Source organism: Juglans microcarpa x Juglans regia, chromosome 1D (assembly GCF_004785595.1).
Source record: "Juglans microcarpa x Juglans regia isolate MS1-56 chromosome 1D, Jm3101_v1.0, whole genome shotgun sequence".
NCBI lineage: Eukaryota > Viridiplantae > Streptophyta > Magnoliopsida > Fagales > Juglandaceae > Juglans > Juglans microcarpa x Juglans regia.
The window spans coordinates 49,470,029-49,497,984 of NC_054594.1; the positions used below are offsets into that span (position 1 = coordinate 49,470,029).

The 27,956-nt window shown below is 36.2% G+C and overlaps 4 protein-coding genes and 2 long non-coding RNA genes across 9 annotated transcripts; 5 read left to right on the top strand and 1 right to left on the bottom strand.

Moving 5' to 3' along the window:
* The first annotated feature begins 1,157 nt into the window (after nt 1-1,157).
* LOC121249031 lies at nt 1,158-2,884 on the top strand. Its single transcript, XR_005937571.1, has 2 exons — nt 1,158-1,452; nt 2,628-2,884. It is a non-coding gene; the product is annotated as an uncharacterized LOC121249031 (long non-coding RNA).
* Nucleotides 2,885-4,728: 1,844 nt separating this feature from the next.
* Nucleotides 4,729-17,006, top strand: LOC121265406 (UDP-xylose transporter 3-like). Of its 4 annotated transcripts, XR_005940663.1 has the most exons (9): nt 4,733-5,106; nt 6,470-6,654; nt 6,768-6,835; nt 8,743-8,875; nt 9,050-9,211; nt 9,305-9,577; nt 9,720-9,930; nt 10,157-10,223; nt 14,041-14,360. XR_005940663.1 is itself a non-coding variant. In XM_041169026.1 (7 exons), exons 1-7 carry the CDS (start codon nt 4,986-4,988, stop codon nt 16,993-16,995), a joined length of 1,068 nt encoding a protein of 355 aa, XP_041024960.1. In that variant the 5' UTR covers nt 4,729-4,985; the 3' UTR covers nt 16,996-17,006. The 4 variants fall into 4 exon arrangements, 2 of the variants coding, with proteins under 2 accessions (XP_041024960.1, XP_041024968.1); XR_005940662.1 differs by lacking the exon at nt 10,157-10,223; XM_041169026.1 differs by lacking the exons at nt 9,720-9,930; nt 10,157-10,223; nt 14,041-14,360 and adding an exon at nt 16,970-17,006 and having other exon boundaries at nt 4,729-5,106; nt 9,305-9,677.
* Nucleotides 10,400-11,857, bottom strand: LOC121265396 (protein DETOXIFICATION 53-like). The gene has a single exon (XM_041169015.1). The coding sequence runs from the start codon at nt 11,855-11,857 to the stop codon at nt 10,463-10,465; it is 1,395 nt and encodes a 464-aa protein (XP_041024949.1). The 3' UTR covers nt 10,400-10,462.
* Nucleotides 17,007-17,047: 41 nt separating the features above from the next.
* On the top strand, nt 17,048-18,026 carry LOC121236831. Its single transcript, XR_005934817.1, has 2 exons — nt 17,048-17,168; nt 17,394-18,026. It is a non-coding gene; the product is annotated as an uncharacterized LOC121236831 (long non-coding RNA).
* Nucleotides 18,027-19,580: 1,554 nt separating this feature from the next.
* On the top strand, nt 19,581-22,917 carry LOC121234835 (superoxide dismutase [Mn], mitochondrial-like). Its single transcript, XM_041130955.1, has 6 exons — nt 19,581-19,973; nt 20,925-20,971; nt 21,069-21,194; nt 21,322-21,378; nt 21,934-22,011; nt 22,611-22,917. Exons 1-6 carry the CDS (start codon nt 19,703-19,705, stop codon nt 22,701-22,703), a joined length of 672 nt encoding a protein of 223 aa, XP_040986889.1. The 5' UTR covers nt 19,581-19,702; the 3' UTR covers nt 22,704-22,917.
* A 2,484-nt stretch (nt 22,918-25,401) lies between these two features.
* Nucleotides 25,402-27,924, top strand: LOC121239458 (40S ribosomal protein S26-1-like). The gene is made up of 5 exons (XM_041136709.1): nt 25,402-25,583; nt 25,668-25,760; nt 26,285-26,369; nt 26,451-26,584; nt 27,657-27,924. Exons 1-5 carry the CDS (start codon nt 25,581-25,583, stop codon nt 27,729-27,731), a joined length of 390 nt encoding a protein of 129 aa, XP_040992643.1. The 5' UTR covers nt 25,402-25,580; the 3' UTR covers nt 27,732-27,924.
* The last annotated feature ends 32 nt before the right edge of the window (nt 27,925-27,956 follow it).

Here is a 27,956-nt window from a genome sequence, read left to right on the forward strand (position 1 = left end):
AGTAAATGAAAAACTAAACTAGCATCACATTACTTTTGATAATGTAGTTTCTTGCAGAGTTGCTTCCAATAATATAGGCCAGATTGTTTCTCTAATCAATAACTAAACTTGTCCTTTATATGGCATTCCTCTCCAGTTTTTGTTTTACTTACATTTTTGGAAAATTCAAACATTTAAGATAAAAAATACAACTTCCAAGAAATCGCAAGAAGTCATCTTCATAATAATCATATAAGTCTACACAAAGAAAACTGTTTATTTACATCAACACAGCCACCTCTTGAGTCTAGACTCCACACTTGGGATTGGATCGAGTCTTAACTTATATATATCACTCTCTCATGTGCAATAGATGAGTTGACAGGGGCCACAAGGTTCTTGATCAGACCAAGGCCCCAGGCCAACAAGTTTCTCACTAATTTCCCACTTTCCAAGCCGCTTCATCACTCACATCTTGAGACAACTGGTTCTTAAATGAAGCCGAATCCTTGTTCCAGCTCCAGTAAACACCAGACTTTGTTAAGTTTAGATCACTCACCACCTTATACATTAGAAGGAACCAATTAATATCGTACACCCCTGAAAATGAAAAAAAAAACAATTATCTTACTCTGATGTCATTACCTGAACGAGCATTTTTCCAAATTCTTCAGAGATGAAGTCCTTAGTGATGTACTTCTGGAATGAGGGTAAGAGGAGCCTCAACAAGCGGATACGCTTGAATTGGCGTGGGAAAAGTGTACGGGAGAAGGGTGGGGTAAAGGATGCCGGGGGGAAGGACGCTGGGGTGGGGGAAATCAAATAGAAGAAGAGACAAAACACTGGTTTTTAGGCAGAAGATAAAAAATAAAAATAAAAGTAAACCATGTCAACTAAGGAGTGCGGTGTAGGAAAGAACCGGAGAGGCTGAGTAGAATTACTCTTATACAAATTAAGGACCCGTTTGTTTTCGGAGATGAGTTGAGATTAAAGTTAAAAAGTTAAATAAAATATTGTTAGAATATATTTTTTAATATTATTTTTGTTTTGAGATTTTAAAAAGTTAAATTGTTTATTTTATTTTGTATTGAAAGTTGAGAAAGTTGTAATGATTATATGAGATAAGATATTTTTTAAAAACAAACGAGGCTTAGACTATTCACTCGGACTGGATTTTTTTCGGCCCAATCCGGAACCCAGATAACTGGATTTCGATTACTGGTTTCAGCCCGTATAGGAAAACCAAGGCATACCGAGTCTGGGTTACAGGTTTGTACCCGAGTTTTATAAGGAATAAAAAAATTTAGAACTCGGGTTTATTATCCAAGGCACTCAAGTCTCTCTCTCTAAACCTCGGCACTCAAGTATCTCTCTCTCTCTGTTGTTTTGGATATGTGTTCTTTTGCAGGTTTAGCCAAGCAAAGACTAGCTTCATCGTTAGCCCAGTGATTTACTTTCGATGACTCTAAGATGGTTCGTTTTCCACTCACTCTGTGCTATGAGATCTACAACTTAGAGACAATGAGAGTATCGATTTTATTTTGTGTTTATGTGTGTTTGTTTAAACTTAATATAAATGAAGAAGTAGAGCTTCTGTCTATTATATGACATGAAAAAGACTAAAATTAATGACACCCAAATATAGATTTTGCATTCTTCTAGTTTTGCTAATGATGAATCATGATTCAGACACATATCTAAGTTTACTCATATTTTGGGTTTGGTTCTCAAGTTTTTTTATGCAATTTTTTTTTTGGTTAGATTCGTGTTTTGAAATATGTCTACCACAAATTAGTTGGGGAAGAGATGTTGTGTTATAGGCGCACAATAAAACAAATATTAGATGTATAAAGAAGGATATAAAGCAACATATAGTCTACCATTTTACAAGTATTACTTGATGTATTCTATGACTAGTTTTAACTAATTTTCCACATTGTTCTTGATTATTTGTGTCGTACATTGGTTAATGGTACATTACAAAGTAATATTATTTTGCTACTAGGCTGTCAAAGGGATGCTTAGAATTTAAGCTCTAGGTACTTTTTATAGGTTTCTGATTCACACAGAAGTCATCCTTCAAGGAAGAACATCTTGATTTGGGTTGTTCATGTGACGTGTAGATATTCTTAGATATATAAGATGGAGAGATTTATTGCCAAATGAATGAAATCCATTCAGTTCATTTTCAGTGACTAGAATATTTATGGTTTGATGCACTATTTGAAATTGCAGTTTCATTTTAAGGGACGTATTAGGAAGTTGATTACACATCTTGTCTGGTGTTAATCTTGAATGAAATAACTAAATTGAAGTAGTTTTATTGTTTGAGGTCATCTTATCTGGTTGTTTTCTTCTTGTTAAACCCACTTATAAACTGAAAAGTTCTTAAAACTAGTAAATACGTTTGGGTGGGCTTGCAGTTTTTGAAATGCTAATTTCATATCTAGCAACCTGGTTCATGTTAGCTTCAGGTTATACTTTTGGTAACTAGTCTTCTATATACTAGCCATATCTGCAATTATATTGACATTCTTTATGGAATACTATATATTCATTCCCCTTATTTTTGACTAGTTTGGATTTTAATAAATCTTTCCTGCATTTTCATTTAATTTTCATAATTGGAATCCTTTAGAACATTGCAGAATATGGTGGCAACAAAATTATTGGGTAGTGGTTGTTGGATTTTTGGCTACTCTGGTTCTTGAATTGTCAATTTACGGGGCATGGTTGAGTTGGAGGTCTAGACAAGGGAATGTATCATATGAACTTGTTGGTGCTGTTGCTGTAACTCATGTGGTAATTTTGTGTTTTGTAATCTAACGTATAAATACCAAATAATGTAATATGTAGTGGATTGCATTGTGTTGTATGCATTTTACGAGATGAATATTTTATTTTATTTATTATTGTACATGCATTTAGTTAAGAAGTTACTTAGTTTTTTATAGTTTTAGTTATTTTTTACATAAAATTAGTTTTCCAGTTTGATATATTTTATTATTATGTACAATATTCAATGCATTAGTATTATACTTCTTGAAAAACTTAATAATATATAGGCTTTTATATATAAAAAAAAAAATTATGGTTTTCAGCATCATTTTTTCTTGAAAAAACTTTAAGTATAGGATTTTATATATTTAAACAAATTATTTTTTTCAACAATTTTTTTCTTGAAAAAACTTAAATAGAATATAGAATTTTATGTATAAGAATTATGCTTTCCAACATTCGGTGTTTTTCTTTTTCTTGAAAAATAAAATTCATCATATATAGGCTGTTTTATTAAAAAAAAAAAATCATAACATATAGATTGTTTTATAAATAAAAAAAATCCTGAACTTGGATGTAGCTCAGGTTCCGTATCGGGTTATAACCGGGATACCCAGTCTAGGTTCTGGACTCTATTTAAAAATTGAGTTCCAGTTCAGGAATACCAGACCTCTCGATCTAAAACCCAGATGAACAATATTAATACAAATAATTTCTCTTTGTATTATGGCTCGAATTTTAAACACAATCTCTGCCACCTTGATACAAGGCTCGTGTAAACAAGTTGTCAGATATAATGAAGCAAAGCAACTCAACATTTGTTGCTACTATAGTTGTGCAATTATCGTTATCGTCGTCAAGAAAGATACAAGGGAGCAAGTAAAGGTAAAACATAAGTATGTGGTAACACGTAACTGCTTGAAAGGGGGTTTTTCCCCATAGGCCCTAGAAGCAAACCAAAAACCACTAGGGAGGCTAGTCTGAAGGCCTAATCGAGCGTTACGACCCTCTGTTAAAGGGAGTCAATGAGCTCTTAGTAGGGTATTTGGCCCACGGGCACAACCTGCCCATGAATCAACTCCCTAGAGGGGAAAGTGGACGGTCAGGGTAGAGGGGACTCACTGCCTTGACATCACCCCAATGATAGACTACTCTCGAAAACCTGCCTAGGCAGGCGTATGGGAAATATGAAGAACCTGTGACTTCCTGATAGTAGGCATGAAGAGGCTTAATAGGAAACGTCCCGCAGGATAAAGTGAGTTAAGAAGCTACGGCCCATTAATAATACCACTACTCGGACTCCACGTCGCATTAATGACGCCGCCCCAAAAGTCACGCCGCATTAAATGATTATAACAAATGAATAGTAGAAATGACATAAATCTCTCAAAGTTAGGGATGGACTATCCTCACTCGAAACCTAGTATCCTTTAAGTTTATGCACAAACTACCAAGGTCCCGATTCTTCGTGTTTGTTTAAAGTGTGCAGGTAACAACTCGAAGACCCGAGTTACTGGAACCCGGTCCAAAAGCATGCGAAACACGATGTTAACACTGTTTTTCTCTATTTTTTATGTATTGATTATTTAAAAATGTAATAAATCTTTTAATTTAATTTCATAATGAGTGGTAAGTCAGCCATATTCGAACTAGTACATATTTATACAATTTTTTTATTTTCAATTTTAGAGGGGCTTGGAAATTTCAAGACAATTTTCGACTAATTATCGTCCTCCTCTATTCAAATTTCAAAGCTAGCTAATCTAGATCAACAAAAATGCAATAAATATTGTCTAATCGTGAAATTCCAGTTTGCAAATCAAACTATATCAAAATCATCATTTAAGTGACTTTTCTTTGGTTTATTCAATATTACTAATCTTTTGGTCCTAAATCGCACATTATAATTATTTTGATTAATACTATATTGATTTGTCAATGTAAATACGCTTGCCTAAAGACCAGAGAGATGTAAATAAAGAAAAGAAAAAAAATCCGACCAAAAGTTATCAAAGGAAAGCCTTCCTTTTCATCACCTTTGTTGCTTAACACACCCACCAGATCTAGCGCTTTTGAACTTCTCTCCGGCACCCGCTAGTTGCGAGGTTAGCTGCCTCTTGTTTTTTGTGTTTTTGGAGGGTCGCCAGTGTGAAATCTGAGGGGGTTTGTTATCGCTTTTACCAAATAAGAAAGAAAAGAAAGGGAGAGTAAAACGAAAAAGGAAAAAGATGGGAGGGGGTGAGCGGTTTCAGCTGGGAACGGTTGGGGCGTTGACTCTGTCAGTAGTTTCATCAGTGTCCATAGTGATCTGCAACAAGGCTTTAATCAGCTCATTGGGTTTCCATTTCGGTATGTTTACATTTTACAACCTCTGCTTCATGTTTTGCTCAAACATACAACTATGCCTTTTTTGTTGGGTAGGGGCTGGGGGCTCGTGTAATGCTTTTAATTCTCTGCCAAGTGACAACCTGTTCGTATTTTGAATTTTTGATTGTTATTGATGATGTGGTTAAGGCTCTAAGTGGCGCGATGAGGTTGGCGAGCCATAAACCGTTTACGTAGTGACAGAAGGGACCGATTTAAATTGTTGCAAATTAGGACCTAAACTACCTAAAATGGAGAATCTAAAAATCAAGCCAAGTGCCTAAGTACACTTGTTACCGGCCAGAGTAGGGGCATTTAGTCGTGGCATGTAAATTGGATTTTGTTTTTTGTTAACCCGCTTTGTGTTGGTAAATCAAGGGCCTTTTAGAATTCTAATTAATTACTGATGATTTTTTGGTGACTGAATTATATCCCTTCGATGTAATACTCTTCATAATAGTTGTGATGACGATGGTGATTTAATTTGTTACTATTAAGGTGCAGTAAGATCTTGTATTACAACTACTATTAAGGTGCAGTAGACAGGATGCCTGAGATAATCTTCGATTTTCCATTCACTGTTTTCTATTTCAATGTAAGATGAAATGGGCAGATTCAATTTCTGAGCGATTGTCCAGTACCCTATCTAATGTATTACATGTATTTAAAGTGTCAATCCTGGGAGAGAATCACTTTGGTCTCTGGCATCCCACTGAATAGATCAACCTGTGTTGAAGCACATGTTTAGCATATTTCACATAGTTTGTGTGTGCTATAATTCATTTTGTATTTAAATGATGAGCATACTCTTCATAACATAATAAGGATCTTTAACCTATATGAATCGTCGTATCGAGAACCGTCAAGCATCTATGATGGTAAAGATGTGATTATCCTATGAAGGATACATGGGGTTGATGAATTGATTTCCATAATTTATTGTCAAACTAAGATTTGATAGGTCAGGTCGTCATTTGACAGATCAGATCATCATTGCAATCTCGAGCAATTTGTTCCTTTGGATGATACCTCCTCTCCCAATGAGTTAAAGATATTACGTTGCTCGTCCACTTGATGCCTACATCAGGCTAAAGGTGCGGTGTTATGGGCTGGCAATGACTTGGGAATGCCTTTAATGACAACATTAGCCTTTAGCACTTCCATCTGACATGTGCCACCTGTGTATAAAGCCCACAGATAGATTGCCCTTTCCAGAAAAGATGTTTTTTTAGGAAGATTTAGTCTGATTCTGATGAAATTATTACAGTTGTGATGACGATGGTGATTTAATTTGTTAGAACTACTATTAAGGTGCATTAAGATCTTGTATCCTTCCATACTTGCACAGCTACAACTTTGACAAGCTGGCATCTTCTAGTCACCTTTTCTTCTCTTCACGTGGCTTTAAAGATGAAACTGTTCGAACACAAACCGTTTGATCAAAAAGCTGTTATGGGCTTTGGCATTCTAAATGGGATCTCCATTGGACTTTTGAATTTGAGCCTGGGTTTCAATTCTGTGGGATTTTATCAGGTACTTCTGTTATTTTTTAAACTACTTTGGCTTTTGATCTATACATCCTGTGTTGTTTCAATGTTTTTCTCAAAATTAACATTTTGAAGGATCTACTGTTTTTTCCAATCCAGATGACCAAGCTGGCAATCATCCCTTGTACTGTACTTTTGGAGACCCTTTTCCTTGGGAAGAGATTCAGGTTTGTCTTGAGAAACATTTATCCTCCTACGACCAAGATGCTTACATACTGTGTGCACAACTTATCTAAAATAATTATAAGCTATCAAAAAGTTTGTACCACATGAGACATATGACACAAAGGAATCATCTTCCAAGCCGTGCCCACTTGAGAACAACCATGAAGCCCATTCCAACACGCAAGAAGGTCAACCACTCTCAAAGGCATCAATCACCCAAGCCAAGCCTATTCTACAAAAGAAAAGATGTCATCCCACAAAGCCCTTGCAACCTCACAATGCAAGAGTAGATGATCCACGGTTACCCCATTCTTTTTACACATGAAACACCAATCCATAACTATAATACCTCGCTTCCTGGAATTATCTAGCGTCAAAACTTTCTCAAGAGAGGCAGTCCAAATGAAAAAGGCCACTTTGGAAGGCACGTGGGACCTCCAAATACACTTCCAAGGAAAAGGAGGACTATCCTGAAAAGTCAACAGCTTATAGTACGAACGAACAGTGAGCTTTTTACACCCCTTGACTTCCACAACATCCTATCCTCATCATTACCACCAATCCTCGAAGAGTATAAAAAGCTGAAGAAAGCTGAAACTTCGTCAATCTCCCAATCCTGTACAGCTCTAGATAAACAAATATCCCACTAATCTTACCATTAGAATGACAAAGCAAATCTGAAACAGCGGCAAACTGATCTGAAGCCAATCGAAAAATAGCTGGAAACACACTATTGAGGGCCCAATAACCACACCAAATGTCAAACCAGAAACGGATCCTAGATCCTTCACCAACAGCATAACTGACATGACTAATAAAGCTCTCCAAGCCCTTTGTAATGAACTTCCAAAGCCCCGCACCACAAACTCCCCAAACTACATTAGAACACCAACCCCCGCAAGCACTTCCATACTTCCGATCAATGACCTCCCTCCAAAGCGACTCTCCTTCCGATTGATATCTCCATAGTCATTTCCTCAATAAAGCCTTGTTGAAGATCCTCAAATTATGAATTCCCAACCCTCCAAACAAAATAGGAGAGCACACTTTATTCCAACTACCAAGGTGGAATTTAGTTTCCTCACCCATGCCACCCCATAAAAAAGCATGAAACAACTTCTTAATCCGGTTGGTCACCCCTGCAAGCAATGGAAATAGTGATAGAAAATAAGTGGGGAGATTAGAAAGGGTACTCTTAACAAGAGTAAGGCCTCTTTTGTTTTCGCAGATGAGATGAGTTTAGATAAAAGTTGAAAGTTGAATAAAATATTTTTAGAATATATTTTTTTAATATTATTTTTGTTTTGAAATTTGAAAAAGTTGAATTGTTTATTTTATTTTGTGTGAGAATTTGGGAAAATTGTAATGATTAGATGAAATGAGATGATAATAGTTGTGAAAACAAACGAGGCACAAGTGGTATCCTTCAGATAAATATAGTTGCTTCCAACTAGCCAACCTTTTCTTAACTTTCTCAACAACCCCATCCCAAATAGCATGAACCTTTTCTTTTTTGTAACTTAACTCTCGCAGTTTGATCATCTTTGTGGTTGTATTGCTTTTTGTTTTTTTTTTAATCTGAATTATATTATTTTCCTCTGAAGATCAGTAATGTTGCTTGCAGTTGGCAAACATTGTACTGATACTGTCTGTACTAATTATTTTTGCATTAGGGGTTCCTGGCCTTGTTATAAGTATCATGGTCGCTGCTGTTACTGATCTGCACCTCAATGCTTAAGCTCTTTTTTATCTTTTTAGTTGTTAAGAGCATGGATTACTCAAACTGTCTCAACTGCAGCTGTCTTTAATTAAATCCACATTTGTATTACCTCTTGATCGAACCATTTAGATGCATTTTGGTTTCTTCAACTGTGAAATAACCTGGTTTTCACCTCTGTTATTATGACAGTAGGAGTATTCAGCTTTCGCTCATTATCCTCCTTCTGGGAGTTGGCATTGCAACAGTCACTGATTTGCAACTCAATGCTTTGGGCTCTGTCCTATCTCTCCTTGCAATTGTTACAACATGTGTTGCTCAAATTGTATCCTCAATGAAGTTACATTAATTGAAAATCTATACACACCACTCTTTAGTACTTTGAGACATGCACAGGCGTTGATGCTTTAGGCTCAGTCTTTGCTAGCAATGTTCTTGCATGGACAACATGTTTCTCTGACTTTTATCTTGTTTAAGATCTTAATTTAGTTCATTTCAGATGACCAATACCATCCAGAAGAATTTTAAGGTTTCTTCAACCCAACTTCTATATCAATCTTGTCCATACCAAGCAGGCACTTTGTTGATCTCTGGTCCATTTTTGGATGGGTTTTTGACTGATCAAAATGTATTTACTTTCAAATATACAACTCAAGTACTGGTGAGAATTAAAGCTTTCTGAAGCAGAAAACTCTTTCTTCTCCCCCCTTTTGTCTCCTTATGTTTGAAATCATTCTCACTTTCTCTGTTACAGGCTTTCATCATTCTATCCTGCCTAATATCCGTCTCTGTAAATTTTAGCACATTCCTTGTAATTGGAAAGACTTCCCCAGTCACCTATCAGGTTCTTGGACATCTGAAGACATGCCTTGTATTGGCGTTTGGTTATGTCTTACTTCATGATCCCTTTAGCTGGAGGAATATTTTAGGAATTTTTATTGCACTGATTGGGATGGTTCTATATTCTTATTTTTGCACTCCTGAGAGTCAGTCAAAAACTACCGAAGCGTCAGCACAACCATTTCAGGTCCTGGCCACTTTTGTTATTGTTTTATCTTGTTCTCATAATAGTTCATACTTTAATTGCCCGACATTTCATCCATCTCTTGTTAAGTCCTTTGCCAACATGCTTTGTGAACTCTTTTTCTTTATGTTTTGAATGATGCCAGCCGGTGGAAGGTGAATCTGATCCTCTGCTGAATGCTGAAAATGGAAAAGGTGGATTAATTGAGGCTGTTGTCCCAAAACCCCCTGTATGGAATTCAAGCAAAGATTTGGATGCATGAAGGATTTTTCATACACCTAAGAGAAGCAGATGCAACAACCATGAGGGCAATGATGATACACGAGACCCATGTCTTACATCCCAAACTTGCACAGGTGTGAGCCTTAGTTTCCTTTTTAGTGTGGTTTATCATTGTATTGAGTCGATATCCTGACAATTAGCTCAAATGAAGTATGCATATAGTGGGTATTTTTTTTTTCCCTGAAAGCAAATATGGTTCAGCTTTGTAATTACTGAATTTATATATGGAATGATGAATGCTCAGAATTTTTTTAATGCATAAAATTTATAAATCATGTTGTTCATTGTTATTAATTATAGATCAGGATAGCCTTTTATTGTTGGGGACATAGGAGGCCACCTGGGCATATGGGCTAAAAAAATGCAGGTAACTTTTCTCACCCTCAGGATATGATCCCAGCTCTATGGTATCTTCTCATTTCACTACTTTTTACTTTCTTTGGCATCCTTTTGCTCTCTTCTTCAAATATAAATCTGACAAGTAAGTTGAAGGAAGAAAGATAAGGAAAAGGGTGTTGGGGGATACAAAGCCGATATTTTTACCATTTAGGACTATGTCATCTCATAGTACAAGGAGTTTATTTTATCAACTACTACAAAGCAAAGTTAGCCGATGAGGTTGGCTTCCAAATCAGTGCCGTTACCTTCAGTTGTTTGAGTCAGTTCCCTGGCCCTATTTACTTGGTTCTTCCAATCAGTTGAAACCAAAGCACAGATCATCATGCACATACATGAAATCTGAGCTGCTGCGAGACCAAACCATAACCCCACAAAGCCCATCTCGAATGTAAAACTCATGAGTGCTGCAACTGGCAAACCAATTAGGTAAAAGGAACCAAAATTAATGCAAGCACCAAGCTTAGCCCTTGCAGAGCCTATAAGGATTCCACATGCAGCTGTCTGGGGACAATTTCCTAGCTCACAGAAGCCTAATATGGGAAGGGCAATTGATGTTAGAGCAAGTACCTTTGTTTCACATGTAAACAGCTTGCCCCACCCATTTCTCACTGCAACTGTGAAAACAAAAGCTAGTATACTGCACACAACCGCCACAACGAGTCCAATTACAGTAGTCCGTTGAGCCCGTGCAGGCTGCCCAGCCCCCAACTCTTGGCCAACAAGTGTTGATAAACCCAAGCTAAGAGAGTGAGGGAACACATAGAGCAATCCTGTTGTTTGTATGAGTATTCCCATTGCAGCCACACTTTCCTGTGGATGACTTAGTAGGCCACACAGTAGCAGCATTATTTCATACCACCACCACTCCAAACAGACAGAGAGTACGCTTGGCAAGGCAAGGGTGAGCAGCGGTTTCCAGCCTTGAGAGCATGCATGTTTTGCTTTCCCATCCCAAGGTTTAAGTGCCGTCCTCGATTGAAAAAGGTAGACTAGCAAACCAAAGTACAAGTTTAAGGTAGTCCAGGCTGAGGCTAGAGCAACACCTCTCATCCCCATATTCAAGTATACAACGAGGCAGTAGTTGATAGGAAGGTGGAGAATCATTGCACACACAGCAGATAAAGTGAGGGGTTTCGTTAGACTTTGTGTCCTTAGGAAAATTCTTAAGGGATGAAGGAGGACTTGGGCTAGCAAATCTGGAAGAGAATATGTTATATAGACCTTAGCCATAGGCATAATGTTTCGATCCTGACCTAGCCACAGTAGGATTGGCTCCATGTTTAACCACAACAGAGAAATTGGAATGGCTGCTAGAAAGAGGAGACACTGAGTCCTTTTGTATGTCTGGCAGAGAACCTCCCACTTTTTTGCTCCATAAGCTTGGCAACATATTGGTTCCATCCCCATGGCAAGGCCTTTCAGAACAGAGTAGCCTGTAATATTGGCAAATCCAATTGAGAGCGAGGCCCCTGCTAACTCAGAATTCCCAAGATGTCCCAAGAAGAGCATAGAGATGAGTGTCTTGAAGTATAAAAGCAGGCTTGATACAACTATGGGGCATGCAATTTTGCAAAGTGATGTAAGCTCCTCTGCTACCTGCATTTGTCCATAACCAGAATTAGGTAATACAAAAAATAAACATGTGAGCACACTAGGAACAAGGCTTGCAAAACATGATTGCTTGTAAGATATTTGTTCAAAATTGATATACCATAATGCTAAGTAGAACCGATTAACTGCACAGTGTTTGTCAATTTTGACTGCCGGTGGGATGAACACGCTTTTCCCTGTTTTGAAAGAATTAGGGTTTTCTTGACTTCTCCCGATACACCCACTTGAGATTTTAGATATTCTTACCAGAACTCTCTTATTTTACTATTATTGCCTGAAATACCCTTCCATGGGTCAACATATTTGAGGTCCAGCCACAAAATACGTAATACACGTCATGAATATCTATGGACAAATTGGTTCCCTTTTATGAATGGAGAAGGACAACGCTATGCACGTGGTAGGCAGTTGCATAAGCGGACAAATGTGGGTAGTTGGAATTTACTTATTGACCTCGAAATTTGTGGCAATACAATCGCGTGCCAAATGCACCCTAGCAAAGCTTTTGGTGGGGGTGAAATTGTGTTTTTGCTTCATCTGTTTGGGAAAGATATCCCATCTATATCTGCCAACCTGGTCATGAGTAAGTGCTTGGAATTGTTTCCATTAATTGTCCTAAATTTCACTTTGTATCATTGCATCTCCTTCATTGATGCTTTCCCTCTTTGTCAACCTGCAGTTTTCCAATTATAACTTGCAAAACTAGTAATTTTCGTTGGTATAGGTGAATAGATATACAGGCTGTGAATCTTACTATATATTAGTTTGATCATGGAATTAAACCCATTGGTCCGGATGGTGGATCTCTCATATGTTTTCAGAGATTCCATTGGCAGTATAAATCATCACATGCCATTAAGTTTGGACCTCGGTGGATTTTCATAATACATTTTTTTATTTGGTTTTTGATGTATTAGGTGCCGTGAATCATTTTTTTAGTAAGCTTCAAAGTTTTAATTAGCGATGAATTACTTATTAAGAAAAGTAGGATTCAAAGAGGCTTGATATGAGTGCTTCGTGCCTACTTTCTCTTGTGTATACTTTGTGTACTTGGGTTATGCCTGTTGCACTTTTTTTTATATAATCTTCAGTTTCTTATTAAAATATGAGTCCTTCATGCTTGTTTAGATAAGTTTGATTCCATTGGTAATTAAGAGGAGAAAATCGAAGTTGCTTTTCGGCGAGCAAAAAGAACATTGTCAAAGGAATTGTGGGGGCTTAAATTTGAGTAGTTTCGTTCAAGTTGGCTGGCTTTTAGTTGAAATGACATTGGCGCATATTTTCATTTTCTATGTGCTCTGTGCAAATTGAATCCCGAAACCAAAAGGTGGAGTTGCTCCCTCTAAGCAGGATGCCCTCCCCTGCTGGCTTTGCAACTACCTTAATTTTACCTCAATTTCCAGCAAAAGCATAGTGGGGACCTGTAAAGAGAGACATTTAGCTTAGAAAATATAGATGCTTTTCCTTAGAAATAAAACTTTTTAGGAGGCACACATTGATCATTATAGCAGATTCTGGCGGTACCTAGAGGAGAGGGGCATCCCTTGCTGTTAGTTGGAGAAGTTCAGGTTTCTCATCTCTGGAAGCGCCTCTATGTCCATTAGTTCAGCATGATTAAGATTAATTTGATGGTGCAAATTGACAGGTTTTTGATTTTGCATAATGCATAGTGTCATTTTCAGGTAAATATTTGTGTGCGTGAGTTCATTCTCTATGATGCTAAGCAGGAAGTCAGTGTCTAGCCCTGTTGGCAATTATATATAAATGTCTTTCACGGTTACTCCTATTTTCTGATAAACTGAAATTACAAATTTACAAGCCATGCTCATTGTCTCTCGACGCGTTAGTGTATTTGCCCATGTGCCATCCCGCCTTTTACTTGTATAGAAAATACGTTATCTCAAGTTAACATTAATGTAAACAACTTTGAAGGCAGTATAACTATAGCTTCGGCGCAAAATTGTAGTTTCTGTCGAGATGAAAGGGGAGAGAAAAAAAAAAAAAAAAAAAGGTTACGAACAGGAATAATTCTACAAACAGATGATGAACTTGGAAGTGGTGCCTTGATCTGCGGCTAATATACAATGATTTCATAATTTCCATTAGCATAATTGCGTCCTTTTATCTGCCTTTCGTCTATCGTCTGTGTCATTTTTATCTGCATTGTTTGAAAGGATATCATGCTACACTGATGGAGTCGGTTGAAGTGCTAAATGTCAAAGAGATAGCAACTCAGGCAGAGCAAAGAGTGGAATGACAGATGCCCAAATTGATGCTGGGGGAGGAGTAGGCATTTAGAGGATCGACACAATGGGGTCTAGTAGCTTGTTTCTGTATTATATATTCTATGGTCGGTTGTAATCATACATATACTGCACATGTTTGTGATAGGTAGCTAGTTCCATTTAAAAGAAGCTTTTCGAATCACTATTATCGCCTGCCATGCTGAGTCACAATTTGTCTTGGGTTCCTGTATATACAAGAAACGTTAGGACTATTTAGGGGAAAGGATTTGATTGAAGGTGACGTTTTTTCGGCGGGGCGGAGGGACACCACCTGGGTAGATTTTGGTTAGGTTTAGATGATAAATTCATTATTATTATAATTTTTTAAAATTTTAATATAATATAATAAATAATTTAATTTTTTTAAATCTCAAAAAATAATATTTTAATAATATTTTATTATTTAACTCAAATTAATTTAACTTACTTCAACATTTAAATGCAGCTCTCAATTCAAGGAGATGGCATATTTAATTAGTGAATAGAATGCTGTTATTCATTTTACATTTTTATTAATTTAAAAAAATCTAAAATGAAGAATAAGGTAAAATAGTTCAGAACTGAAGATGGGACTTGCTTGAAAACAAGCATATGCATGCTTTTGGGTAGAAATTGAAGGTTCAGGGCACAAGAGAGAGAGAATTTTGTAGATGGGAGTGGAATTGCTATGTCCTATCCTATCGATTCCATTGGGTAGACTGAGTACTGGGTTCCCTTGAAATTATAAAATTTCAAATTATAATAGACTAGAAAGGAAATTGATGGATAAAAATGTTAAGTTTACTCATTCAAAGGTGCAATTAAAATATACAAAAGAGCGATTGCCTATTGTTGAGCTATTTCGGATATGATAATTGATATTTATAATTATGGAGTGTGCAAACACGGTACAATTCCTTTAAAAATATAAGTAAATACATGATTCATATGAAAAAAAAATAAAAACTAATTTTTAATAGTAACACTCTAGCTATAAATAGATTATATAAAAATAATTTTACAAATTGATGTAATATGATGTTGTTCGTTAGATTGTAAATTTACTTTTATTATAAAGTAAATATAATGGACTACATGAAGCCACGACATTTTGCGAGATTACTTTTGTGTAATCTATTTTACTGCAACAGTACTCTATATAGATATGTGTGTGTGTGCGCGCGCGCACGCGAATAATGGTTTTTGGCGCAACGCTTAGTGGGGATTCAGAAAAATACTTGAGATTGCCCTCAATAGTTGGGAAGTCCAAAAACATAGCATTGAGAGGGATAAAGGAACTATGGAAGAAAGTGCACAACTGGAAGAACAAATTCCTTAACCAAGCAAGAAAGGATCATAAAAGCTATCATCCAAGCTATCTCTACCTATGCTATGAGTGTGTTCAAGTTACCCAAGCAGTTAAATAAATAAATCTCAAATATAATGTCAAGGTTTTGGTGGGATCATATGGAGCAAGACAAGAAGATACAATGGAAGAAATGAGGTAAGGTGGGTAGATCAAGGGTTGTAGGAGGTTTGGGTTTCAAAAATATAGAAATATTTAATTAAGCTTTGTAGGCAAAGCAGTGCTGGAGGTTACTTACAAATCCTTCATCTTTGGTAGCTAGAATTATGATGGAGAAATACTATAAAGGAGACACTGTTGTGGAAGCAAAACTAGGAGTATGCCCTTCACAAATATGGAGAAGCGTATGGGGTGCTAGAAATTTACTCAATGAAGGACTAAGGTGGCGAGTTGGAAATGGTCATCGGATCAATATATGGGGAGATAGGTGGCTACCTATACATAGCACTTTGAGGGTGCAATCTCCAGTGAAAGTACTTAACAAGGAGACCAAAGTGAAGGAACTGCTAAATAGTGACAACAGAAGCTGGAAGAAGGATTTAATTTATGAGATTTTTGATGAAAGAGAGGTAGGTATCATTTGTAGTCTTCCATTCAGTAGCCTGAGATTAGAGGATAAACTAATATGGGGTCTTATGAAAAATGGTCTTTTCTCAGTAAAGAGTGCATACCACTTGGAAGTTCAGAAGAAAAAGTAAAGAAAGAGGTGTAGCATCATGTAGAAAGGGGGATAGCGTAGTTTGGGAGAAAATTTGGGCTCTAAATGTGCCTAATGGGGTCAAAGTTTTCATTTGGAAGGCAATGAATGGTACTCTGCCAACCAAACATAAATTATTCATGAGGCACATAATAGACAATGTTATCTGTCCTATCTGCAATACCATTGAGAAAACTATATGTCATGCTTTATGGAGCTATGCAGCTTCATTAATGTATGGGCTGAACCTCTAAGCCCAATTCATAAATGGTCCAATAGTAAGGATAATTTCTTTGATATTTGGGGTAATTTGGCAACAAAGTTGAAACAACAAGAAGTGAAGGAGGTTGTTGTTATTCTTAGAAGAGTTTGGTAAAGAAGAAACAAACTTATATTTGAACATAAGTTTGAGAGCCTAAGAACCTTAATCACTTCAACACACAACGAGTTGGAAGATTTTAAAATGCACAGATTGCTTTGATTAAACATCCATCTTCAACTGGAACGATAGATCGAGTTGTTGAATAGATCAAGCCTGCTGTAAGTGTCTATAAGGCAAATTGAGATGCTGCATTGAATAAAAGAAACAAGAAAATGGGAGGTGGATAAGAGTGTGCATCTGGACCAGATTTTTTTCTGGTCCAGTTCAAATCCAGAAATCCTAGTGAATCTGGGCAGTTATCCGCTTGGATAATACCCGAACAGGTAGAATATTATTCTGCCCTCCCAAATCCAATTACGGATACCGGATATTAACCCAGTTATCCGTATCCAATTTTATTTAAAAAAAAAAGTCCTTTAACATTAGACTTTTGCATTTGGATTAAGTCCTTTTATTACGCGCCTAGATTCCACCTTCCAGAATACTCTTATTACTCTCTATCTTCTCTCTCTCTCTCTCTGTGAAACCCTAGCATTCCTGTTGTTTATCCATCTTCGTCGGTGACTAGTAGAGGTTGCCGTATGCTACTCTCGGTATGTTCCTCCCCCCCCCTCTCTCTATCTCTCTCTCTCTCTCTACTCTTTATGGCTAGGGTTTTGTCTACCATCATGTGTTTCAGTGCATGGAGTCGGGCACATGGCCAACCTCTAAGGCACTCTGGTGTTGGTTCTTTCTTCTTCTTTTTTTCCCTTCCTTTGGTTTGGATTTGAGTTTGTGGTTTGGTTTGGATCTGGGTTGTGTTTGTGTTTATTCTATAGGAAAATCTATCTTCATCCCGATTGAGGCAAGATTAGGCCCAATAAAGGAAAAAGTTCGACCCAAAAGTTGTATCTCCACTTAGATGATAATAATCACGAGAACAATGGTGTATATTTATGTTTTTTCCTATTGGAAGAAATATTTGGAGCATCGTTGATTCCGAAGTACTCAAGAATAGAAGAGGGAAGTTTGGGGATCTTGAAAGACATACCAGCTCAGAGACACTAGGTCAACTTAGGCGAGTTTTCCTGCCCCGTATCCCATGATTCCCATCCTTCTTCCTCACTAGTAGTTGGGTTTTATCAGATTTCATGCGCCTGCAATTTTTCTGCCCCCCATTATTTAAATATTCGGCTCTTACGGTTCTGGATCTAGTGCATGCATTCTTGAATTTTAGGATTTTTTGTTTTGTTTTGTCTGCGTTGCTTTTATCCTCAGAACCGATATTTCTAGTGCGATTTCGAGATTTAGGGTTTCAATTGCTGTCTTGTAGCCTACAAAAAACATGCTTGTAGGCCAAAATACAAAGGGGAGTTGGTCTCATTTTTTGGCACTTTTTCTTTCACTATATAGTCTGCTACCTTAGAAATTTGTTCATAGTTATGCAAAATCTAGTGACAGCTGCTCCAAGTCTAAAAAAAAAAAACAAATACTCAGTGATGGTCAATAATATCTCTAGTTTAATGTACAAATTCCTAGTTTAATGTACAAATTCCGCTTCTTCAACAGTAGGAATAAATTAAGAAGAGGTGGGGGGAATCTATAGAAAATGACATTATCAGGTTGGCATGGTGTTCCCAATTAAAATTGAAAGAGATTCATTGAGAGTTTTATGTTAATTAATTGATGTGGGATTATAAGTTGGTGTAGTAATAGTTTTTTTTTTTAATGAATTCTCTTTGTTTAGGAGTCTTTTCTAGATACAAGAGTTTCCAAACTAATTCTGGATAAATCAAGAGATGGAATGAACTCCTTCTACATGCCCTGTTTTCCCCCAACTCTGTATCATAATTTCTCAAACTCCCTTTGTTATCTTTGCTAACTTCTCTATTGTTGGAATGAATGTTGGACTGTTGTGGACAACTTAAATAATCAAGCAATGATTGAAAGTTGCAATTGAAGGAAAAATTTTTTTTGCTGTTGCACACTTATTCACATAAATGTAAAAGTGATGCGAATCTGGTAAAACGCTACACCATGCAATCGCATTTTTTTGACTTTTCTTTTCTTTGTTTAATGCTACAGCCTACACCACCTTTGCTTGTTCATAAGTCTGTTATTTTCTATTACATTTCAATTTTAACTGCCACTGACTTTATTTTTTCTGTGAAGTGTTCAGAATTCTTTTAAATGTGATTGAAATTCTTTGAGATCAACAACAGAGGAAATTTGAAGATGGTTGTATTCATGGATATAAATCATTGTGATGAGAAACTCATAGATTTGTTCATTGTAAAATTGTTGTTTTGCATTGTGATGTAAACAATGTAATATTATTATGTGTTGATGTCTATTATTATTTATGTCGTTTTATAATTGAATGGGCAATAAAAAGTTTTAAAAAATGGATATAAAGATATTCATTATGTAAAAAAATAATAAACATAAAGGCATATATTAAAAAAAGCCTTTTAAAAGGGTAAAAAAAAAAAAGCAAAAAACTCCATGTTTATTGAAGAATATTAACAAAAAAAATTGGGATTTATTGAAGAATTTATTAAAAAAGCACAAAAAAATCTGGATAATAAATCCAGATATATACCCGAATTTTAATCGGGATATCCGCCCGTTATTAAATATCTGGATCTAAATAAACAACCCTAGATGTGGAATCATTGTCAGGGACTGACAGGGAGAGGTAATTGCGGCTTTGTGTCTAAGTGAGGATGCAGTTTCAACACCTTCTGCAGCAGGAGGAAAAGCATTATGGCGAGCTATGGTCTTTTGTGCTGAAATTGGTTTACATGTTGTAATGTATTAGGGGGGATGCAAAAGCAGTAATTGATGCAGTAAACAACCCTGAGGAAAATTGGTCTGAGCATGGACAGATCATTGAGGATGTTAAAAGCATCAAGAGGAACAGACAGCAGTGGCCTCATCTTCAAATATTGCTCTGATGTAAACGTTGACACGTGACATGCTCGTGTGTAAACAAAATAATAAATCGTGCTACTAAAATCGAAAAATAATATTCTAAACCCACTACTAGTCGGTCGCCCCCTTTCTGTCACTCCCCCTGTTTTCCTTCTCACATACTACACTGCCCGAATACATCCAGACCTCCAGACCTACCTTCCCCTCATCTCCCATGGCTCTCCGATCCCTAATGACCAGAAAAGCCACCCTAGGTCTCGGCCTTCGCGGTCTTCAGACCTTCTCTCTTCCTGATCTTCCCTACGATTATGGTGCCCTCGAACCCGCCATCAGCGGCGAGATCATGCAGCTCCACCATCACAAGCACCACCAGGCTTACATTACCAACTACAACAAGGCTCTCGAACAGCTCGAGGGGGCTCTGGCCAAGGGCGACACCACCTCCATAGTCAAATTGCAGAGCGCCATCAAGTTCAATGGCGGAGGTCCTTTTCCTTCTCTCTTATTTATTTGAGTACGACTTGGAAATTCGTTATTATGTCTTTTTTATTTTTTATCCAATTTAATATACGTCCAAGTGGAATTTCTTTTCTCCACGATGCGTTTCGGATTGCATGTTTATGTTTGTTTTTTTTTTTTTTTGGTACGATACATTTGGTTGATTTAATCAATTTGATTATATTTCGAAGTTATGGTGTATTTTTTGTTAGAATAGAGTTGGAGAAACGGTCAATTGAGTTTTTATGTTGGATTTTAGTACTCTATGTCCTTTTGTGAAAATTGGGTCAACTTCATGAATTACGCAGAAACTTGAAATTTATCAAAATTGATCAGTTTGTGAAAGTGGTAATGGAGTTTGATATGGGATGGGTAGAATTCGTGATTATGTAAAATTGTGCATCACATTAACATGGTTGCTGATGGTTCTCGATGTGACTTTGCTGAAGTAATTAACAGCCAGAGATCTTTCCGGGGGATATTTTTTATGGCATCCTTCTTTTTTTAATCTAAAGAAATGTTAATCAAATTTGTAATTGAAGGAGTCTGCTACATACCCATCATGTTTCTAGTCATTTAAATGGCACGTTCCTCCTTTAGATTTTAAATCTAAGAAATTTATATGTTCTCAAACTGAATCTGTTTTAGTTTTCTGGTGTTAGTTTTCTTTTTGTTTCTGAAAGTTGTAGGTATTTCCTTTGTATACATCCTGTGTACTTGGGATTACGCCTATTTCTTTGAATAAAATTGTTACTTACAAAAAAAAAAGTTATATGTTCTCAAAACTACCCTAGCATAAGCAGTTAATCTAATTTCTTGTTCTTTTCTGGTTGTCATTGTTTCTATTATCATCTTTCTTTGTAACTAACCTGAAGATAAAAAAATAATCATCTTTGTTGTTAAGTTCATTTAACATAGTCAAAATATTTTTCTTACAGGCCATATCAACCACTCGATTTTCTGGAAGAATCTCACTCCCGTGCGTGTAAGTTTATATTCTTTAGGTCCCTTTGAAATTCTTTTTTGTTTTAATTGATTTTTCTTTAAGAAACTTCGTTTACCCAGTGCCTTAAACATGACAGGAAGGGGGTGGTGAGCCCCCACACAGTTCCCTAGGTTGGGCTATTGACACTAATTTTGGTTCACTGGAGGCGCTTGTGCAAAAAATCAATTCAGAAGGTGCTGCTTTACAGGGCTCTGGATGGGTGGTAGGTTTTGCAGCTTGTGAACTTCCTAACATCCATTTTGCATCCCTGATCATTGGCTGGTTCTTTTAGTCCATGCTCATTTTATTTTTTTTCTGTATGGTTCTTTTCACTTGTGTCTGTCTTTCAGTGGTTTGGTCTGGACAAGGAGTCAAAGAAGCTTGTGGTTGAAACCACTGCAAATCAGGTATAATTTAGAATATCCAATCAGAAGGTCATACCGCAATAATCATTAGTGTTTCCAATTTTCTCTTTGATTAAACATAATTTTAGCTATGTTCTTGTTGAATTTGTAATCCATACTGCATCAAATTCGTGGTCACTTGATGATACTGCTGTCCTCTTTGTGTGGCAATGGCTTTGGCTCATTATACTTATGAAAAAATGGCTTTGACTCATTTTAATCTAGGAGTTACGTTTAAGGTTGTCAGGATTTTGAGTTCAATCTGATTATGTTCGTTGCACAGAACAGTTGGCTGTTAAACTTTGTTACTGTCTTGTTTTGGGTTTGATCTTATGCTGGATATGTGCTTCTATGTAAACCCTCATTTTTATGAGCTCTGCAATTATGAAGAATTAAAAATAAATAAAAAGATTTAAAGTTGCTGGTCAACATGCTTTTGTGCATGGTTTTTTACTCTCTGTAATATACTTCTGCCAAAATGTGTCTGATTATCCAAACATGCAGACAAAAACTGGATTCTTATGTTAAAACTCTTCTCTGATTCTGAGTTTTTTTCAGGACCCACTGGTAACTAAAGGACAACATTTAGTTCCATTGCTTGGTATAGATGTTTGGGAGCATGCGTACTACTTGCAGGTAAATTAGTGTTCTTTAGATTGCTAATGATGCTTCAAAGGTGGTTGCTTGATGTTTCAAACTTGCGACTGTTAAGTTTTGTAGAGATTTTTTATTTGTAAGTAGGATTTGTGGAGATTTACTCCCCTTTCTACACGTTGGCCTGGATTATGCACAAGCACAGGGTTTGTAACGACACATGATAATTTTTTCCTTCTATGGTCATCTTCAGTCTTTTCCACTTTGGGCTTTTTTAAGTTGTTAGAAAAGTGGCATATAGGATTCGTTTGCAGGAAACCTTCTTCTATGATTACTGAGCGGCCTCTAGGTATTGAATATTCCTTACATCATGTTGTCAGAGTAGATGAGGTTAAGAGGAGGTGCACATGAGGTTGCCTTGTTTAATATAGCAAAGCCGTTATTGAAAGACTGCTTGATTTCTATTCTAGCATTTGTAAATTTTGTTTTCGTTTTCTGTTTTTTTAATAGTCAACTTCTTTCTGAAGTGTCCAGTGGAGCATCATCCCCAGTTAGGGAATGGCAAAATTTACCCTGATTTTATTCTTCTTTAGCAATCATATGACATTTTCTTTTCTTTTCTTTTCTTTTTCATGTTTCAGTACAAGAATGTCAGACCAGATTATCTAAAGAACATATGGAAAGTTATTAATTGGAAGTATGCCAGCGAAGTTTATGATAAAGAATCCAAGTGAGGTGAATGAGAAGATGGGCTTCCAGAGAGATTGTCTTTGAATTGGCCTGGTTAATGGAATAAATGTAATGTTGCAACTGTGAGGGACGGACCCTTATTTCTCTTGGGGGTGTTTGATTACCGGTGCATGTCATGTATGAAAATCAAATTGAGTTTGAGCTATATGCTCTTTGTAGCTTTATGCTTAATCCAAAAGATTGAAATTTGCGCTGTTACATTTTTACCCAATTTTTCATTTGTTTGGAATTGCATGGCTTAACTGCATATAGCGCAAATAAACTACTTCTTTTTCGTCAAGTGATACATGCTAGTAGTGAACTCGTTATTGTCCATTGTATTGTTACTTAAAAGTAAATAAATTAATTAGAATAATACTATACACTACACTCTCATCTCACTATGTAAAGATGTGGCATATAGTTATTAAAAAATGCTAGCCAGAAGCCCCTTTTAATGAAGCAAACCGCACACCCTCCATGTCATCATATGTGAAATGCCGATTTTACCAACTTAAAACTCATTTCTCTCTTCTTCTTTCTTTTCACCTTCTCTCCCAAGCTTCTTAGATAGTTAGAGGCTTCGAAGACCAGAGAGCTAAGGTTTGTTGATCATGTTTTGCACTAGGGCTCTTGCTCTCAAATCTGAGCTACTTAGAGTTTCAACTTTCAAATCTTCATTAGGGCTCTCGACGGGAACCACCTCTCTCTCGAGTTGCTCGAGGTTTTTGAAACTTCACATATATTTTTCGTGGTTCTGGTTTGTGAAAAAATTATTTGGTTTTGCAGTTGATGGCAAATTCTCTGGTTTGTAAATTTTTTAGTTTGTATGGGACTTTCCATCCTGAAATGTGAATTTTGTGGTTATGTTGTGGTTTTGTCGTGATGCTGAAATTCATGTTGTAATGGTGAATTTTCTGGTTTGAATTGTCTTTAAAAAAATCCTAGAAAGCAAAACACGTTTCTTTCCTTTTCAAACCTAACTTTGTTGATATGTGATGAGAGAATGAATGGCTTTTCAAATTGCTAGAACATCTTGAGTGATACTAACTTAACATTCAAATAGTGTGTACAAGAAAGGTGTTTATGGGAGAGAAACTGTAGAAAGGAAGAAGGGCGAACAAAGCTTTTGAAGATAAAACGATTTTTTAGGGGTCTTGTACGAGAAAGGAGGAAGAATTTAAAGCATATTTCTCTTTTAATTTTTTTAAATTCAAATCAATTGTTTCGTGCGGTGTGCTCCACTTAAAGAGCTTATTTGTAGCATTCTTATTCTAAATAAAGGATCAAGGGTAATAATTACGAGCAACGCTGTAGAGAAGTCCCTTGAGTGGAGCACACTACATGAAACAACTAACTTGAATTAAAAATACACGCTCCAAATTCTCCCTCCTTTCTCGTATTGGACCCCCCAAAAATCATTTCTCTTTGAAGGCCTTGTTCGCCCTTCTTTGTTTCTACAGTTTCTCTCCCAGAAGCTCCTTTCTCGTACACACTATATAAATGTTAAGGTAGTGTCATTCAAGATGTTCTAGCAATTTGAAAAGCCATTCATGCTCTCATCACATATCAATAAAGTTGGATCTGAAAATGGACGAAACGTGTTTTGCTTTCCAGGATTTCTTTAAGGACAATTCAAATCTGAAAATTCACTATTACAACATGAATTTCAACATCACCACAAAACCAAAGCATCACCACAGTGACCACACCATTTCAGCATCACCACAAAATTCATATTTCAAGATGCAAAGCACCATACAAACCAGAAAAGTAACAAACCAGAGAATTCGCCATCAACTACAAAACCATAGAGTTTTTTCACAAACCAAGACCACAGAGGATATTTGTGAAGTTTCGAAAGCCTGTGAGCATCTCAAGAGGGAGCTAGTTCCCATTAAGAGCCCTAGTGAAGATTTGAAAGTCAAAACTCTAAGCAGCTCAGATTCAAAAGCAAGAGCCCTAGTGCAGAAACACGATCAACAAGCCCTAGCCCTATGGTCTTCGAAGCCTCTAACTCTTTAAGCAGCTCAAGAGAGAAGGTGGAAAAAAAAAAAGAGTTTGAAGTGAGGATAAAATTGACATTTCAATATGATGACAGGCTTGTTTGGGGCCTTAAATGAAACATAAAATTTTCATCTGATCTCATTTATCTCATTTAATCTTATTCTCAAACATAATTTAAATACAAAATTTTCAGCTTAATTATTACAATTTTTTCAAACTAATCATTATAAATTTTTCAAATTTTCAAATAAAAATAAAAAATAATTTCAACTTTTTCAAATCTCTAAATTAAAATAATATTATAAAACTATATTCTTATAATATTTTAACTTTATAATATTTTTTATTTAATTTTTTTTCTCTCATTTTCTAAAACTCAAAAAATATTTAATACAAACTATTTCACTATTATTCACAAGAAAAATGATTTATACAACATTTTTTATAACATTTTACATAACTATATTTTAAATGAGAGATATTTTTATAAAATATCTTATAAAAGTAATATTATTTTATAAAACTATCCTTATTTTATAATATTATTATGATATATTATATAATATATTGTGTGTATATCATTAATCTATTTATAAATTATCTCATTATTTACAAAATTTTCATGTTATGTCCCGTCAGCCTAAAAACGAGTTAAAAGTTCAAACCAAGGAAGGAGAGTACAAAGAAGAGAAAAAGTGGGGTTCCTCACTCTGGTTGATTGGGCGCGTCGTGGTTCGTGCCAATATAAAAGGGCATTCCCTTTCCATTCCGTAGACGCAGTCCCCAGCAGCCTCCAGCGGCATAAGCCCTAGCAAGCCAGAGCCGTCGACTCCAACGCCTCGGATAGATCTCCAGCGGCGTAAACCCTAGCAACCATGGTTGGATAGATCTTATCAAATAGAACCTCAAATCTTCGTTGTTTCTACTCCTTTCGTCGTAATCTTCTTGTTTTCTTTTTGTAGACTTTCAAGCGCAGGAATGGTGGACGCAACAAGCACGGCCGTGGTCACGTCAAGTTTATTCGCTGCTCCAACTGCGGTAAATGCTGCCCTAAGGTATTGATGTAAACTACTTACCTATGTCAATTTATATGAATGCATTTCTATGCATTCAAATCCGCTTATAGACATTTTGTATGGTTTTCATCTGTGGAAATACCTGTGCAATTTTAATGATACATGTTTTATTATGTTTGTATGATAGTGATTTAAATTGTTGATATGCGTGTAATTGTGCTTCTGTGAATGAAATGTCAAGAGTAAAAGAACAAATTGTATATGTTTGCAATGAGTCAGTATTTTTCATATTGATCATACGCACAAACTTCTTTGAAATTATGATTTTTGCTGTGTATCATCTTCTCCGATCTTTGTGTTTTCTTTCTATTCTGCCAAATCTGCTTAAAATATATATGTGCAACTGGTGCATGTATATTTACGCGTGCCATTTTTGGTTCTGCTAAATCTGCTGTTTTCAAGTGATTGGAATTACAAATACTTGTATGATTGCGAATTGTATATATGACTTCAACTATAGATCTTGACTTTTAATTTGGGTTATGTTGGAAAATGTAAAAAAGGACAAGGCAATCAAGAGGTTCCTCGTGCGGAACATTGTTGAGCAAGCTGCAGTTAGAGATGTTCAAGAAGCCTGTGTCTACGATCGTAATATACTTTTCCTTGCATTAATTTCTTCTCTTTCTTTAGCCTTCATTACGACTGCTGAAATGTACATTTTGTATGCAGAATATGTTCTTCCCAAGCTGTATGCAAAGATGCTGTATTGTGTTTCATGTGCGATTCACTCTCACGTTGTGAGGGTCCGCTCTCGCACTAATAGAAGGAACCGTGAACCACCACAGCGCTTCATCAGGCGCAGGGTATGCTTTTGCATTACATGATGCAGTTTTGTGATTGTTTTAATTTTTGCATATGGCTTACCGATATAAAATAAATAAATAAATAAAATAAAATAAAAAATAAAAAAATCTGCCTATGGGTCTGCTTGCTTATGGACGATCTTATCAATTCTAACAATGATATTCTAATTAAAGATGCATTTTTTCCGTTGATTTAGTTTTTACCTTATGTGGTTTGAGATTTGAGAATGAACTTACAAAATTTGCAAATGTAGACTTGGTATCTTTGTTTTAGTTGCCATTACCTTAGTTTCTTGCACTGTTTCTCATTTGCCTGAATGTCTCGAAACTGGCCTAATGCTTTCCCTGCCAAAAGATTTTTTGAATTGAGCCCGCCAAAAGTGTCCCTAAGCATGCTGAAAATTGTCTTTAAAGGTCCGATCGTTTTTTCTCCTTAAATTAGCTTCTAAAGCAGGAAACAGAATCTCAGAAATGTTGTCTTATGTAAAGCCAGACTTCAGTCTTTTATCTACCTTGTCATTGTTACTCTTTAAGCATTGTGAGTTGGAAGCCTTAATGTATGATAGTTATTTTATTAAGACTGGAGCAGTTAGTTTTTGGTTAATTTCTGATGTTGTATGTCAGATTTGTGTTTAGTATGGTCCAGTATATACACTTGCCAAATGCGTACCTAAACCCTTTTAGAAGGTGTGGATGTGATATGCAAGTAGGGCGAAAAATTTGTTTATTTTAAAAATTATGTGATATGGAATATTCTTAGTTTTACATCCAACAAAAGGCTTATGGCCTAATAGAGATTTATCTAATGGGGCTACAGTAACAACGCTTACCATGGTGGCACAAAACGATGGATTTGGCATTTACTTGAACTGACAGGATTCTTAGGCTAAACTCCATTTTCTGTGCACACCTTAAATGATATCTCAAACAGATTTATTTTCTGAAGATTAGCTCTGGGTTTTTTAGTATAATATTGAACGGATTCTTTGATAGTTGCATGCACTTACCTGCACTGATTAGCTTGACATGCATTAGCAGACATCTGGTTCATTGCAATTTGGTGATTTTTCAGGATGATCAACAAAGGCCAGGTCAGCCTGGTCAAGCACCTCGTCCTGCTGGAGCTGGGAATCCCGTCCGTGCTTAAAACGCAAATCAATTTATTTATTCTGGCATGCTCCTTTATTCTATGGGTATCTCGAGTTTCTAGAACTTTTTCAGTTTTGTAGCAAGTCTCAATGTTGGATAATGTAATTTGATGAGAATGCAACTGGAAAATCCGCAATTGTTCTTGTTTTCAGAAAGATGGTTATTCTGAATCTTACGAGGCACTTTTGAAATCGTCATTTCGTCAACCCTCTATTCTTCTTGC